Source organism: Mesoplodon bidens (assembly GCF_964165515.1).
Source record: "Mesoplodon bidens genome assembly, chromosome: 1".
Lineage (NCBI taxonomy): Eukaryota > Metazoa > Chordata > Mammalia > Artiodactyla > Ziphiidae > Mesoplodon > Mesoplodon bidens.
In genome coordinates this window covers 88101076-88118433 of record NC_138176.1, presented here as the reverse complement: position 1 = coordinate 88118433, position 17358 = coordinate 88101076, and the positions used below count along the sequence as shown (strand labels likewise).

General features: G+C 37.8%; 1 protein-coding gene across 1 annotated transcript; it reads left to right on the top strand.

The window, feature by feature from the left end:
- Positions 1-9928: 9928 nt before the first annotated feature.
- On the top strand, positions 9929-16936 carry IL21 (interleukin 21; the record flags this gene model as incomplete). Its single annotated transcript, XM_081238957.1, has 5 exons — positions 9929-10096; positions 10205-10240; positions 14711-14866; positions 16749-16826; positions 16913-16936. The coding sequence occupies 5 exons, from the start codon at positions 9929-9931 to the stop codon at positions 16934-16936; spliced, it is 462 nt and encodes a 153-aa protein (XP_081095083.1).
- Positions 16937-17358: the final 422 nt, after the last annotated feature.

Sequence of the window (17358 nt, the reverse complement as noted above, 5' to 3'; positions counted from 1 at the left end):
AGAGCAGCAATATCACTTCCTTGTCATAGCTGACATAATGAGTCCCTAAAACTCCTATGGACGTTTGTTAATCACACCAAACCCTGTTAAATTTCACCTTATTGAAATGTCACTTTATTTGTGGCATTTCACCGAATGCCACCTTAGTGGCATTACTTAGTGCCCAACACATGCACTGCACAGAACATATTTTCAATGTGCTTTTCTCATCTTCCTCCACTTGGGTCTTCAAACTCCTTCCAATCTGTCACATGTGACTGAGACCATCCTTCCATCTCAACTAAGTCACCTCATGACCCTCCCCAGATGTAGTTTAATGCTCTTAGAGGACACAGCGTGAAGGATGTCACGCTTTTGTTCCACATAAAGCTTTCTGCTATCAAGGACTTTTAATTCTAATGTCTTTTTCTTGAATCCCTCTTTGAGCTCTGTCTCAGGAAGCCTCCACCCAATAATAAGAGAAATTTAATGAACTATTATTGTGTGTTAGTTATGAGTTTATGAGAAACATACATGGTGTGGGGATTTGAACAAAAAACAAACTAGGACAAAAGAAAGCAAAGCCAGGGAGAGAGAAGAAAAGAGGAGGAGAAATTGGGAGTGAATGAGCAACAAAAGAGAAAAGGGGAAGAGAGAGATCCAGAGAGAAAGCCAGGAGGAGATCAAAGGAGGGAGAGGTGGACACTCAAAACTTTTCTAGGTATTGTGGTTCATTTGGGTTGTGGGCTGCTGGGGTCATTGTTCTCCATAATTACTGAGGACCTTCTCTAGACACCTTAATCCTGACATTTCTAAGGTCTCCATCCTAAACGTTGACCTGTATCACTAATTACTCGAGAAATGCAAATCAAAACTACAATAAGGTATCATCTCACACCAGTCAGAATGGTCATCATCAAAAAATCTACAAACAATGCTGGAGAGGATGTGGAGAAAAGGGATCCCGCCTACACTGTTGGTGGGAATGTAAACTGGTATAACCATTATGGAGAACAGTATGGAGGTTCCTTAAAAAACTAAAAATAGAGCTACCATATGATCCAGCAATCCCACTCCTGGGCATATATCCGGAGAAAACCATAATTCAAAAAGATACATGCACCCCAATATTCATTGCAGCACTATTTACAATAGCGAGGACATGGGAATAACCTAAATCTTCATCAGAGAGGAATGGATAAAGAAGATGTGGTACATATATACAATGGAATATTACTCAGCCATAAAAAGAATGACATAATGCCATTTGTAGTGACATGGATGGACCTAGAGATTGTCATAATGAGTGAAGTAAGTCAGACAGAGAAAGACAAATATCATATGATATCACTTATATGTTGAATCTAAAAAAATGGTACGAATGAACTTATTTACAAAACAGAAATAGAGTCACAGATGTAGAAAACAAACTTACCGTTACTGGGGGTGGGAAAGGGGGGAGGGATAAATTGGGAGATTGGGATTGACATATACACACTACTACATATAAAATAGATAACTAATAAGAACCTACTGTATAGCACAGGGAACTCTACTCAATACTCCGTAATGACCTACGTGAGGAAAGAATCTAAAAAAGAATGGATATAAGTATATGTATAACTGATTCACTTTGCTGTACAGCAGAAACTAACACAACATTGTAAATCAACTATACTCCAATAAAAAGTAAAAATAAATAAATAAAAATAAATGTTGACCTGAACACTAACCCCATTAAAAATTATTCTCTGAACATAGTAGCAAGGATCAAAGCAGTCATTCTGAGGCCTGGATGAAAATCAAGTCAAGGGCAGGAGTCCCTCATCTCTGTCATGCCATTAAAGCTTCCAGGTGATACATATACAGATGGCAGAAGTAACAGACAACTTTTGTTAAATACACTGACGTGCCCTGTGATGACTTAACTGTGGATATACCAAAACACTGAGGCATCCATCTCTTAATTTCATGAAGATTTAATTTTAGTTGGCTCTCTTTGTAAGCACATTTCTTTTGTCTTCCTCTGTACTGATTGCCCCCTCAGTGTCTATTTTAAAGTTGTGGAGGCTAACTGTAGCAGAAGATAAGTGTTCTGATGTTTTCATTACCGTGAGAAGGCTTGAAAAACATGGCAAATGAACAATAATTGATTAAATACATGTAAATAACTTAATCACATTTTGGCCATTAAGTTGTCAAGATAGCTGATTTCCTGATTGATTTTGTCTATGCTATTCATGATCCAAATGATTGCAAGCGTTTTTCACTTCTTTCTCTCTTCCTGTATGGATATAAAATGCCAGAAAATTATTACACTTAGTGTAATAAAAAGTCAGATCTTACACAGGACCAGGTTGGGTAAAATAAAAGACAGACAATTGGATATTCCAACCCAGATCGGAAGCTGATTATTTAATTAACTCTGACAAGGTATACATTTACATTCTGGATACCACCAAGAATAATTCTGCAAAAGGACTCCCCACCTCACTCCAAGTCCACATGTCAGAAGCATCACCATTGCGGTTTAATCCCATTATGGTGTCTCACGAACTGCAGACGCTATTCTGTTATAACCCAATGGCATTGGCACCAATGGCAGTTTCCGTATGTGGAGAGAAATGGTCAAGCTCTGCAAATAGTTGTCCTCCAATCACTTCAACTTTGTTGTGCCTTGATTTCCTCATCTGTAAGGAGAGATAATCATAGTACCTCATCTCATGTTGGTGCTTTAAATGAGATAGTCTGTAAAGCACTTAACTATGTAAGTGTTTGCTCTAATAATTATTAGTATTAGTATCTTTTTGACTGATCCAAGGTCTTTTCCCAGAGATACCCCATCCCCTTTATTAGTGACAGAAGTGGCTCTCAGGTGTAACTATTTTTCAGTTTAAAAGCTGATTTCAGGACAACCTTTGAGTCCACTGAGCAAATCTCAGAGACTGTGTTTTCCTGTTGTCCACTTTGTTAATCAGTCAATTTTGATTATAGAGCTAGCGTGTACATTGTACATGGAGAATCCATATTTGAGGACTCTAAGTAAAATAAAACACTCAGCACTAAAAGTGTAGCAAACACAATCGACAATTGATGGCTCGGATGCCATGTTAGGATTCTGCAGTGCTTTGTCCCCTTGGGTGTGGTATAAGATTAGACTTATATAATAATTATATATCATATCCAACTTTGTTCTAAAATGATGGTATTCAGGTGCCATGAATCCAGTGATGTGTGGGCCACTGTTTATAAACTAAATCATTTTCAACCATACATGTATTATTCATACTTTCAAAAAAGTATGTAACTAGTCTTGTGATGAATTAAATGCATATTAATTTAAAAGTATTCCTAAATTCATAGTGACTCCTTGGCATTAGGATTTCTCAAGCAAGAGGAAGACTAAACCAATGTCTACCATTTATTATGATGGAAGGAGAGACATTTTTGATATCCAATAGGAGCTTATGTCATAAAACATAAGATTCTCAGATACAGTAACATAAAAACAAAACCTCTGTATGGCAAAAGACACCACAGAGAAAATAATTTAAACATGTTTAACATATCTTTAAGAGAAAAAGAGCCTTTACAGGTAAGAAACAACCCAATAGATGGGCAAAGAATATGAACAAGGCTTTTCACAGAAGAAAACAAAAAACCACTGATAATAGAGATTGAAATACGCCAAACTTAATTATTGATCAAAGAAAGGCAAATCAATGATAGGATACTAATTTTTTTTTTGCCTTAGCATAATGGCAAACATCTAAAATATTCACAATATAAAGTGTTTATGAGGGTCTTCCCTGGAGGCACAGTGGATAAGACTCCGCGGCCCCAATGCAGGGGGCCTAGGTTTGATCCCTGGTCAGGGAACTAGCCCATGCATGCCATAACTGAGAGTTCACATGCCACCACTAAGAAGCTGGTGAGCTGCAACTAAGGAGCCCACCTGCTGCAACTAAGACCCGATGCAACCAATTAATGAATTAATTAATTTAAAAAAATAAAAAATGAATAAAGTATTTATAAAAAATGTGTTTGTGAGAATGGAGTGGGAAAGGAGACTCTTTTGCTGGTGGGAATATAAACTGGTATGACATGTCAGAGGGCAATTTGGCAGTTTCTATCAAATTTTTAAAAGGATATAATCTTTCCACTCAGGACATGAAATGTGGGATATGTACCTAAAAGAAATATAGTTCACATATGCTAAAGACATAGATGTTTAAGGATGTTCACTGCAGCACTGTTTGTAGGAGAACACTCTAAAGTCTATCAGCAGGGTTATAAATAGATAAATCATAATACAGCCATACAATGGAATATCAATCTACCTATTTAAATGAGATAGCCCTGTGTGAGTACTGTATGGACTGCTGTCTCTGACATATTGTTGAGTGAAAAAGGAAAATTGTAGAATATGTATGGTAAGATTAAATTTTTATGTAAAAAAGCACATTTTTTCTATATCTTTATATTTCTTTTTCTATACTTCTTTATGTCCATTTATAATTCTACTTCCTTCAATATGTATGTATCTATATCTATTCCTCTCTGTTGTTCTAAGTACACAGGAAAAGAGTCTACAACAATACTTTGTAAACTCTCAAGAGTGCCCCCAGCAAGTGAAAATTAGGGAAGAAAAGAGAGCAATTTAAAATTTTGCTTTTTACTTTACACAATTATATGTTCAAATTCTTTGTTTTATGACACACATGTATTAGTTTTGTAAATACAACGATGAAAAGTAGTGATTTTCCAAAAAATGATCCTCATCCCTAGAAACAGAAATAACTGTCCAGAATGAAGGTGGCATTCAACCTGCAGACTCCTCTCTCTGAGATCCTGACGCTGCCCCTTGGAGAACGTGGGGAGGAGGTTCCTATGAATGAGGAACTCAGCAGACAACTTAGGAAGAGGACACAGCAAAGGCCAACGGTGTACTTCTTTATTTTCATGACCATGTGTTGGGAGCTGCAAGGTCAAGACAGAAGATGTTTTTAGCAGCCCCTCACCCTAGGGAAGGAAACAGGTGCAGGCCTTGAGTCCAGTGGAACTTGTCACATCTCGTGCTGTGGGGTCAGGATGGAACTTGGGTGGATGGTTTGGATCTTCTGGTTCTTCTTCTCCATCCTTTATGCCTGATGGTCGTGGAATGATGGACATCTGATCTCTAGCCTCATTGATGGGTGTCATAGCTGTCTACAGACAAGCCACCTGTTTGAATACCTTTGGCATGTCAGAGTGGCACATATTATAATAACATATATCACTCTAAACACCGGAGGTCTCTCTTTGCAGAGTTTGCCAGGCAGGACATCTAATTCTACCCATGAGCGGCCAAAGCAAGTGAAAGCAGAAAGGGAGTATTTGACACCCAGTGGTCACAAGGAAAAGCCGTATAGACAGAGCAGAAGAGTTGGGTGTAAAGAGTAACCAGCACTGTTTTAGACCTGGCACATCTTTCCCCATGACCTAGCAGCATTCATTTTCAGACTTCAACCCCTCCTTCCCTTTATTCCTCTCACCCTCAGCCTGCTCTCCCTGCTGGAAGCCTTCCTTCAGTGCCCTGGCCTCCTTCCTACACTGACCAGGGGGTCTATAAGCACAGTCCATTCGAGAAATTCTTGAAATATGTCCACGAATCCCCTCGGGTGGGTGACTGAAGTTTCATGCTTTCATGGTGATGACCTGGGTTATCTTCCTGGAAAGAAGGCATCTAGCAGAACCCAACACCTCACTCCAAGGTACCAAATAAACATGGAAGCTAAGTAAAAGCAGGGTGCTTACTACACAAGTGTGACTTCAGCCAGACTGCTGTCCCTTCACTTGTCCTGTACAGAAAGTCTGGAGCTGTCACTCTTGTGCACAGTGCTGTGGACATGCTGAAGGAGTGTGGATTGCACTGCCCTTCACAGAAGTCTCTGGAACCTAGAAAACAAAAATAGCAGCTGCCTGATATTTCCTTTGAGAAGAGAATGAAATTTAAGTTTTTCTTCTTCCCACAAACATAAACACAAAATTTTGCAAATAATTTCAGGAGGCTCATGGAGGCCAAGATGAGCTCCCCTGTGCTAATGGGGAGGGGCCAGGGGAGGAGCAGCACCACCAGGGTTTTTTAAATCTGAGCTCAGATAGGCCATGTGTAAAAATAAGAAAGAGTTTGTTTTTCATTCTTTCTGTCTTCCTCCCTCGTCCCCCTTTTCTCTCCCTTCTTAGGAATAAATCCTTTATCCTAGTCTTGCTCTTTACCTGGATGTAACTAGATGCTGTTCAGACTTAAGTGTGACACTTCCAGACAAAATACAGTCAGTTCCGATACACTGTGACATACACTTTTCTAAAAACCAACTACACTATATAAAATCACACAATAACAGCCACAGAGCTTATGGGGGAAATGGGATTAGGGGCACAACACTAAAACTTTGTCAGTGACACATTAAAAAGATGACAGGAACCTAATAAAAAAGACAGCAGTCTTACACATGTTAAATGGTTAAGAAACACATAAATACTACAATAAATATGGCATTTTACCTAGAAAAAGACCTGAAGTTTGTTCGTGGAAGTTGCAGATACCAGCTATTGAGAAATGGCAACAGGGGGTTCCCAGGATGGAACACCAGATGTGGACAGGTGGGGCTCATCACACACACAGTAAACTGAGGTGACTGGTGGGTGTTTGAAGTGTGTGTACATTTTGTACATTTCTATATGGCTCGGTTCGGTTGGATGCAGGATTCTGCATTCACCTAGGATTTCTTGCAGACAAAATCGCATATAAGGAAACACAAAATTCTTGTTATACTCAAATTGTGCCCTGGTATATTAGTCGCAGTGAAATAAATTCTCATTTTCCTTACAAGTGTTAACGGCAGGACTGACTGAATCTAAATAATAAAAAGATTATAATTTAAAGAGTAAAAATACATTAACACCCCAATGAAATGATGCTGCAAAGGTAGCAATAAGTTAGTATTTCTAAGCAGAATACATAACTCAAGTAAATCTGAGCCTCTTTACTCCCACCCTAAGTTCCGTCTCAACACAGTGATAAATTCAAGTGCAATGCAAATTGGGCTCCATCACTTAGAAACACACTGTCACTCCTGAGCAAGCCTTCTCAGTGCCAGGAAGAAGCTGTTATAATACACCCAGACTTTCAGGAAAGTCCTCATCATACATTCTTCTCCCTAATATCCCATACCCCATGGTAGTTACACTGATCTTACTTCCCTCTCTTATTCATGATTCCTTGTCCCCTCTACCTGCACCCCCCGGAGCCCAACAAACCAAATTCCAGCCTTTACTAGTTCTCTCCTTATCACCCTTTTCTCTCTTTCCCACCCTTCTTCCAAGAGTAAAAATTCCATACCTAGGTGTGTAATGTTCCTATAGCTATTGTAACAAATTACCACTAAATCAGTGGCTTAAAACAACACAAATTCATTATTATACAGTTCTGGATTTCAGAAGTCCAAAATGAGCTTCATGGGGCTAAAACTGAGGTGTTAGCTGCATTCTTTCTGGAGGCTCTAGGGAAGAACTTGTTCCCCATCTTTCCCAGCTTCTAAAGGCTACCCATATTCTTTGGCTTCTAGCCCCATATCACTCAGACCTCGGCTTCTGGCATCACATCTTCTTTGACTCTGACACTCCTGCCTTCCTCTTATAAGGACCCTTGTGATTATATTGGGTCACACGGATAACCCAGGAGAATCTGGATTATCTCAGGATCCTTAATTTAATCACATCTGTAAAGTCCCTTTTGTTACCTGTGATGGTAACATATTCACAGGTTCCAGGGATGAGGGTGTGTACATCTTTGGGGTGCCATTATTCATCCTACTATACCAGCAGTGATATTCAAAATGCTTAACAACTGAAATGCCACTTAAAGCAGGGGATCTGACTCAGAAAGCTCTTGGGTCCTAAGGCTAGAGTGGGACCTTGGAGATCCTGGCATGCTGGTTGATGGATTGTAGAGGGCTGGGAGGTCTCAGGGAGCAACTGGGGTGTCTAGGGTGGTGGTGAGGCACTCCAGAGTCGGGATGAGTGATTCTCTCTAAGCAGCACCAAAGACTTTTGACCTTTTTATGACCAGTACAGGAACACCCTTGTATTTTGGATGACCTGCCCATGTTCTTCCGTCCATGGATCAGTTAGAGTCTCCAGGCTTCTATAAATTCTCCTCTCTACCCTCATCCATGGTCAGCACACAAATCTTCTGGGATTTTATTGTGTGCTGTACTTGGCCCTTTTACTTGGAATGTCTATTTAAGCCTCGTCACACCCTATGATTAGATTCTATACTTAACTTCTTTTTGCAAAAACATATCCAGGGTCATATGTACAATTAATTGTTATGGCCTGGATTTGAATTCAAGCACTTTGCTTTAGAAACTGAGCTCTTAAACACTGTGGTTAGTGTCTTCAAGGAGACCCACATCTCTCTAGCAGATAAAGAAAGCATGCACAAAGGTAATGTAGGCAATGTTAAGGTCCCAAGTGGCAACCCCAAGTCCATATGTATTTCATGGGTTTACACATGAACCCTCCCCTATGGAATTTAATGATTATAGGGAGGACTTCTTGATCTTTGGTAGGAGTTTTTATCTACTCTTTAAGACCAAACCTGGATACTCTTGATACGTTTATTTTAGGGTAAAAAGATTACAAACAACCTTCAAAGCAAATCAAGTCCAAAGTCCAATTTATCTTAGCCAGATAACATTTTAGAAAAAAGTATGGCTGTAAGCTTGTGAAGAAACAGATGGAGAAATAAATGGATAAATAAAATCTATAGTCAAGAGTTTTATTTGTAAGTCCTAGTTGACTATGCTACAATACTACTTCTATGTTTCTGGAATATCATATTCAGCTTTCTCAAATGAGTGAAGAGTAGCAGGGAGAGGAGAAGCAGCAGAGAGGAGGATGGTAAAACCACTTCTGGACTTTGAGTTTTTTATTAACCTCTATCTGTCATAGTTAGAAATGTGTTGTTCATACCCAGAGAAAATAATAAGTAACACTACTCGAAGAGAAAAAGAGTCACTTATGGGTATTTTTGGATTTTGCTCTTTGAAATAAAATTTTGGTTTAGAGAGGAATGAGTATTAGCACTTTTCATTCATTTTATTGATGCATTATATAGAAGAGAGACATTACAGAGTTTCTTTTTTCTCTTTCTTTTGAATGAATGTAGAGTGAGATCTTGATTGGGGGATAAGATAATCAGATTGTTAAGTAAAATGTTAGAAGTTGAGATTAATGTTACTTAAAGATGCTTTGGAGAAGAGTTGGAGCACATTCTACTTTAAGCCATTTAACCTGATTAAGAACCTAAAATATTCTTGCTAATTTGGAAAATACCCCTGATATTTAAAATTTCCTAAAAGGTAGCTCTCCTCCTACCTTTATGATGGAATACTGGACGATTTCAGTCAAAAAGCCTAGTTACTACCATAAGAAAAAGTCCTGCAAGAAAGCACATGTTGCCACTTTACTCATTATTGAAGTGTCCTTATGACTGTCAGGGAGAACAGGTAAGATGCCAGGGAGGCACAGAAGGAGACATCAAAGTATTTTGTTTACTTCTTTGAAGTCTTGTGGTACCTATTATTTACCGTGCACACTTCTTGATTCATGCTGAAAATTGGAATTCACCCATTTCTCTCTTTTTCCTGTCTAAGATGCAGATAGGGCACATTTCGTTGACTCCATCAATCCCTGCCCCCGCGCATTAGCACATGCACACGTATACCTAGCCAGTGGAAAAGAAAAAAGAGTTACTCACATTCATCCATTTTACAAAGATTTCCAGGCTGCAATGGGAGGGCTTTATCTCTCCCTGAAGGATGAATAAATAGATAGCTTTACTGACAGCCTGTTCACAAACTGAAGTGAAAACTGAGACCAAGGTCTTGCTCTACTAGCGCTTATGAGATCCAGACCTGGCAACATGGAGAGAATAGTCATCTGCCTGATGGTCCTCTTCTCAGGGACAGTGGCCCATAAATCAAGCTTCCAAGGGCAAGATCGCCTCTTGCTTAGACTGCATCAACTTATAGATATTGTTGATCAGCTGAAAAACTATGTGAATGACTTGGTAAGGCCATATTTGTCACAACAAAATTTAAATAATATTCTTCAATTACTATAAAAGGAGCTTTTTGACTTATATAAATAACTCAGAACTAATTTTCTTTTGCTCTAGGACCCTGAATTTCTGCCAGCTCCAGAAGATGTAAAGGTAAGACCAGTTGAATTTATTTGTGAAAATAAATTTGACATGTTTTTAAATCCAATTAAGGGAGGTATTAACATGATTAGTTAGAAATGTACTTAATTTCAATGAATTTTGGGGTTTAATAATTGGTAACATAGTTATTTCTATTTTGCTTAAATATTCATCGGTTCACCAACAAGCCAACCAATAAAACACTACATAACTTATAAGATATACTTTTATCTCCAAATATCTCTAAGAGTATTCTCAAGTAGTATTGTTGAGATAGAATAACAAAACTAGAAAATAAATCTACACTATGATCATTTTCTGAACAATGACCAACTAATTACATTTTAAGAATCCTTGTGCATGAAAGTTCTTGAGCCCTCTTTGTAAACCTATGTATGAAATATAGACACATACCACAGAAGCAGAATTCACCTTTTAATAACTAGAAAGGAAGAAAGAAAGAGAAAAAAAGAAAGAAAGGGAGGAAGGAAGAAAGGGAGACAAAGAGAGAAAGGAAGGAATAAAAAAAGAAGGAAAGAAAGAAAGAAAGAATACATTATAGCACAGCATGGAAGAATGGTAGTGTGGAAATCGAGGCCATCCTTTAGAATAAAATTCCCATGTACCTTGGCCTCAGTGAGTCTTGTCTTTGGCCTTCGGTGAGGTCTTTTGAAAGGACGGTTTTCAACAACTCATCCTGTTCTCTTAAGCCATTTAAATCCATTAGGTCCCAGAAAGAAGAGGCCTATCCTAGCATACAGTTCAAGTGTGCTATGTGCTGATCTTTTCCTTGGTAACTTCGATCTAGTCTTCAGGTTTGGTACCCTGAGGATATAAACACAATTGGGGGAAATGTTTTCATTGTCACACACCTTTAACTGCATAAATTAGAATAACTATAAAAGTGTTACCAGTAATTAGGTCACTACAAAGGGGAGACTTATGAAGATACATTGCAAAGAAAACAATTATCGTAAATGACTATGTGTAGAAGTTTAGAAAGTGAATGAGTCACAACTATTGCTTTTCTCTAAAATTCACTCTCTAGCTCTGAACCTAACCACTCTCATTTACTAGATCCTTTTCTAATAAGCAATACCTAAAATGAAAGTAGCACATTCAGCTCATTGGAAAGACTTTTCCAACAAGTAAGACTATTTCTTAATGCCCTAATTATCAAAACATATCTTTTTTAGCATCTCATGCCCTTTGTCTAACTGCTGTGGTTAGAGTCCTTTGGGGAGATTCTTAGCTACAGTCTCTAACTTGCAAAATAAGATATCCCGCTTTCTAACTTGAGTTGATCCAGTGGGTACTTCCTTTATATCCTTTGTTAAAGAGAGATTTTTTTTACCTTATAATGACAGGATTTTGTCTCAGTGACACTGTATCTATCTGATAATCTGATCAAGCAATGTTGGCTATGATACAAGTGAATAATGGTATTACTAAGATCTTTAAGCTATGCTGGCAGGCAAACCCAGGAGAGAAGAAAATAGTTCAAGGCCACAGTAGCATTATATCAAGTTTTTTAGGGCTAGCATCAAAGCAGAATCTATAAAGAGTTAAAAAGATTAACAAGTTTAATGAAAATAAATTCATTTAAATGTTGCATATAAATGTTGATATATAGTGATAATCTAAGGTTGTTAATTGGCCTCACCAGGCATCTTTCTTTTTCTTCCTAATCATATAATCAGTGGTCCTCATCTGGTGGTGATTTTGCCCTCCGAGAACATTTGGCATTGTCTGGAAAAATTTCTAGTTGGCACAATTGTGTGTGTGGGGTTTCTATTGGCATCTAGTAGGTAGAGGCCAAGGATGCTACTAAACATTCTAGAATGCACAGGACAGTCCTGACAACCAAGAATTAGCCATCTAAAAATGTCAACAGTGCCACTGATGAGGAACCCTGATATAAACCTAGTTTGTATGCAGGACAAAGGTAATTTTACCCAGTTAGCAAGACTTCCTAGTGTGAATGGCCAGAGATTTCTTTGCAAAAAAAAAAAAAAAAAGGAAAAAAGAAAGAAAAGTAAGTAGGTCAAAAATAAATTGTAAGGAAGCAAATATTTTCAAATATTCAATTGCAAATCAACAAAGCCAAGTGCACCTCCTTGCAAAAGCAGCACTTGACTAGCTAAAAAGAAGAGTGGTTTATTACTCTTGCTTTTGATTTCCTTATTGCTGCCTTGATTCTGCAAAACTAATGTAGGACAGATAACTCCTCATGTTTCCAGGTGTTAAAGGATGAGGGAAACAAAGCCTTGCCCTCCGAGTCTGCAAGGCACAGCAAAGGAAAACAGTGGTTCTGCTCCCAGATGGTAGTGCTGCCCATGAACTCGGGGTCATCCTGAGTGACAGGACACCTAAGCTGCCTGAATCGAAGTTAATCTCTCTACTCCTCTCCTCAACACATCCTTAAGGCAGTTGAGAAGAACAGCTCCTTTGCTTCTTTTCCTTATTGAGGCTACCTTTACTGTGCATCTGAAGCCAAATCCAGCAGGTATTTGTCCTGGACCACGGATTGCCAGGGATAGCTCTGCTGCTTGCAGAAAGCACAAAGCAAAATTCCAATGGCTATTGACACAGGTGATCAAGGAAGGGCAGGAGAGAAAGCACAGCTCCATCAATACAGGCACTGGTGTCCAGATGCCATTCAGAGGTTTTCAGAAAGGCTTTCTCAGGTGCAAAATCTTTGCTTGCTTGTCTTGACCACTCTTGGTGATACCTGTCTCAAGGGAGTTCATTTGGTAGGCCCCTATACTTCTTCGGAACCTAATTTTCTTTCAACATCCACATGTAAATGTTAACTCAGCAAAATGGGTCTCTGTGAGAAATGCTGGTTTCTCAGATCATCACGGATGAAACAGTTAGTGTTTTCAGTTTCAGCTGGAAAATTTACCTCTTTAAATATGAATATTATTTTTTTCCAGTAAGTTAAGCCGGTTGTGGTCAAAAAGAAGAGAAAAGAAAAAACTTCAACAAACATGAACATGTGGTTTTCAAGGAAAAAAAAGTGCTATAATTAACATTTATATATAGTTTCTATTAAATAAGCATTTTGGCAAACATATGTAAAGGACACTATCTCGCCCTTATGAGAGGCAAGCTGCTCTGATATAAGGAAACCAGATAAGCTGGTTCTTGGCTTGTGGCCATGTATGCAAAGCAAATCTGATGGGGTTGTGTCTTAAAGATGCATGTTATTAATCAACATTCATAATGGGTAAGCATATAGGTTGGAAAATGCAAAGCAGGCCAGATGCTATTTTCAGCTGATTGTCCATGGGAAGACTCAGGTAATATTGTTGTATATAGGACGGCCCTTGTAGGAACTGAGAAAAATTGAGGCTTCTGTATACATGGCAGTAACTTCCATATACCCCGGTGAAATGAAGATATAGCAACTTTAGGGTGGTGGATAGCATCATATACCGACATTTGCTGAAAGAAAAAAGTAACCTGGATACAAGTTCTTAGATCAGCATTAAAATGTTTTCAACAAATCAGTATAAATTTTGTTCTTCCAATTAAATTCCATTTCATTTTCAGTTCAACTTCTAACATTATGGCTTATTCACTAGTCACTGGTTATTTGATTAAAGCAAGAGTCAAGTTTTTGATCCTCGATCTGCCCACTTCTCCATGCTCTGAGACATTACTCTTACTTTCTAAGGGACAGTCTTCCTGCCCATTGCGGGGGGGAGGCATGTCTCAAATTCTGTTCCTTGGCTTCTTGATTCAGGCAGATCCCACCCTAATGGACTCAAGAGTGTGAATAGGATTTTAGAAAAGTCACGCATGGTCTACAGCAGGTGTACTGAATCTTAGGCGTGGAATGTGCCATCAGAGGTAGGCACCCACTTCCTTTCCCCAAAGGAGGGGCTTTAACTCACTTACTTCATTTGTCCACTCCACAAATATTTGTTGAGCACTCACTAGCAACAAGACACTATGCCAGGCATTGTACAGGATAAGGTGCTGCTCAAGAAATGTATGTCATTGTTAGATACTCCTACGTACATTGCAGAGAGAAACAAAAGACAAATGAAACGATTCTTAATCAGACTATAGCGTAACTCACCCAAAGCTGCCACCAGTCACAACGTCTCTTAGAGCCTCATAATTCATAAAGTGTGTTCTAAAACCAAACTAACTCTCCCTTATGAAATACCAAGTCCTGCCCAACACCCAGACCTCAAAATGACATTAGGAATAAAGAACTGTGGCAAAGCAAAGCTCCCTCTTTGTCCGTGAGACAGGGAAATGTCTCTCTCCCCTAACATGGGGAAATTTTATATCACAAGAGTCTGCTCTTTAGCCCAAAGATTAAGTAGGACATGAAATCATTCCTCATTTGTCTGCTAAAATGATGTGACCCAAGACACTGCAGTAGAAGTAGGAAAAGAGGATTGGGAAGGTCATTTTTACTTTCTGAATAACTTTCATTAACATCTATACAAATTATTTCTCTTTCAGAGACACTGTGAGCGGTTGGCTTTTTCATGTTTTCAGAAGGTCCAACTAAAGTCAGCAAATACCGGAGGCAATGAAAAGATAATTAAGATATTAACTAAACAGCTGAAGAGGAAACTACCTCCCACAAATGCAGGGAAAAGACAGAAACATGAACTAGTAAGACTGTCATTTGTCATCTAACTTATTTGTACTTATTAACTATATCTATTACATCACACACACACACACACACACACACACACACACACGCATGCACACACAGAAACACAGGCAGCCAGAGCCTCCAGTGCCATCCTTCCAGTTACATGTTATACCTTATCATATAGAGTGTGTTTTGAGAAGCAAAGGTCACCTCTTCTTAGTCCACAAACTTGAAAGTGTCCAGAAATCCAATTAGAATTTGCTAACAGCCCCTGGTAGCTGGAATAATTAATATAGCTTTCAAGGTGAGGAAGTCATTAGGCAGAGAATCCAATTGTGACTTAAGAGTTAAAAAATATTTTGCTCTCATTATATGATCACATATAACTTGTATCCTTATTAACAGGAGCTAGATCCTAGTCTTCCTGAAGGAAAAGAGGTAGCCTACAAGACACCAGGATAAATCTCAAACTTTGCCTTCCTCTTTTAAAGAATATTATTACTGTCCTGTACAATCGCAGAGTCAGTACTACATTTGAATGGGTAGACCCCATTATTTGGCTGGGGAATTTCAATAATCCCTAGCCTTGTGGGCCCTAAGAACCTCTTGTATATTTCCTCTTATGCAAACTCATGAGCAATGTAGATAATCTCATGAGTAATTCAGGCATTAATCAAAACCAGTGGATAAACACATAAGATAAATTACTAGAAAATTTTCTATCAGTTCTCTCTCCTCTAAGGAATTTCACATGTGATTCAAATGAAATCTTAATTACAATATCAAAATGATTTTTATATCCTTTGATTGCTTGACCAGGTTGCAATGTGAAAAGTGTCCCTCTAAAACTTTCCTCAAAGAAGAAAAGAGTTGAGCATGTCTTTGAAACCCAATATCAAAGACCATAAAATGGTAATATTGGCACTGAACATAGAATTATCCAGTTAAGCACCTTCATTTGATAGATGGGAAAGTGAGACCAAGGATATTAAGTGACTTGTCCCAAGCTCCACAAATATTAAGTGCCAGAATGAGAATTAGAACTTATATCTCTTATCTTTCAGTCAAATATCTCTCACCACAACATCAAACCAGCATTAGAGATGCTAAACAGCAAGCAATGGCCTGGTGTTTGGTATCTCAACAGGAGTAAGGGTAAAGAACATAAACCAAGGATTTTTTAAAAAGAGAAATATAAGTGGGCAATACACATGTGAAGAATTGTTTAATCTCTTCATAATCAAATAAATGCAAGTTAAGATAGGAAATCCTATTTTTTTTAATTAAAATTTTTAACAGTGCACAATAATGGTAAGAATGTTCTATGTGAATAGAGGTAAAACAGTTTTATAATGTATATCAAAAGCCTTAAAATTTTTTATCCCTTTAATTTAGTAATTCTACTTTTAGTAATTTATCAAATAAAATAAAGATGTACATGAAAAATTACTCAGAGATGTCCATTGCAGTATTGTATACAACAGTGAAAAGTCAGAAGCAATCTACATGTCCAAAAATAGTAATACTTCAATCCTATGTAGGAATACAAAGCAAACATTATGGGATATATTTTTCAAGAATATTTAATATGTAGGAAATGCTTGTGTTATGTTGTGTTAAAACAAAGGCAAATTAATAGCCAGTGTAAATAACACAAATGCAAAGAAAAAAATTACTGGGAGGATACATATCAAAACACTGTAGTGGTTATCTCTAATGACGGGATTACAAGTGATTTTTCTCATTGTTATTTTCTGAACAATTTTATGTGCTTCTCAAATTTTTTCAGTGAACATGATTTATGTCTCTAATTGGAAAACATAAAATTTGACTGAACATTTTATTAAATAGGAAAAAAGTTTTAAAGAAGATTATTACTCTTTCATTGATTTCTAGACATGTCCTTCATGTGATTCTTATGAGAAAAAACCACCTAAAGAATTCCTAGAAAGACTAAAATCACTCATCCAAAAGGTATATAACTTAAATTATATTTGACTTTCATCTTTATCCAGATTGCTTCTTATGTTGATGTCACTCATGGTATTCTATTTCCACAGATGATTCATCAGCATCTCTCCTAGAACACACGGAATATGAAGGTTCCTAAAGATCTCACTTGAAGCTGGACACTATATTTCATACTCTAACACAGTAGTGAAACTCAGTTCTTGGTATTCCAAATGGAGGAGTACAATATATTAGTGATGGGGGAAAAAACTCAGATAAGTGTTCAAGGTCAGGATTATTCCTCCAAAATCACTATGCAATACTTCAGTTTGATCCACATGCTCTGTGTTTGGTCAACTTGAAAAAACTCTCTACTCAATTCGAGTCTGATTTCCTGTGTTATAGATTTCTATGACCTCTAAAGTTTTTACTTTATCTTACTGCCAACTATGCCATTTGTTGGAGAAGCTTAAAAATTTTAACTAAAAATACAGTTTGGGAATATATTGATCTTCTATTAGCCTTGATCTTGATTATGACAAGAATGAGGTTTCTG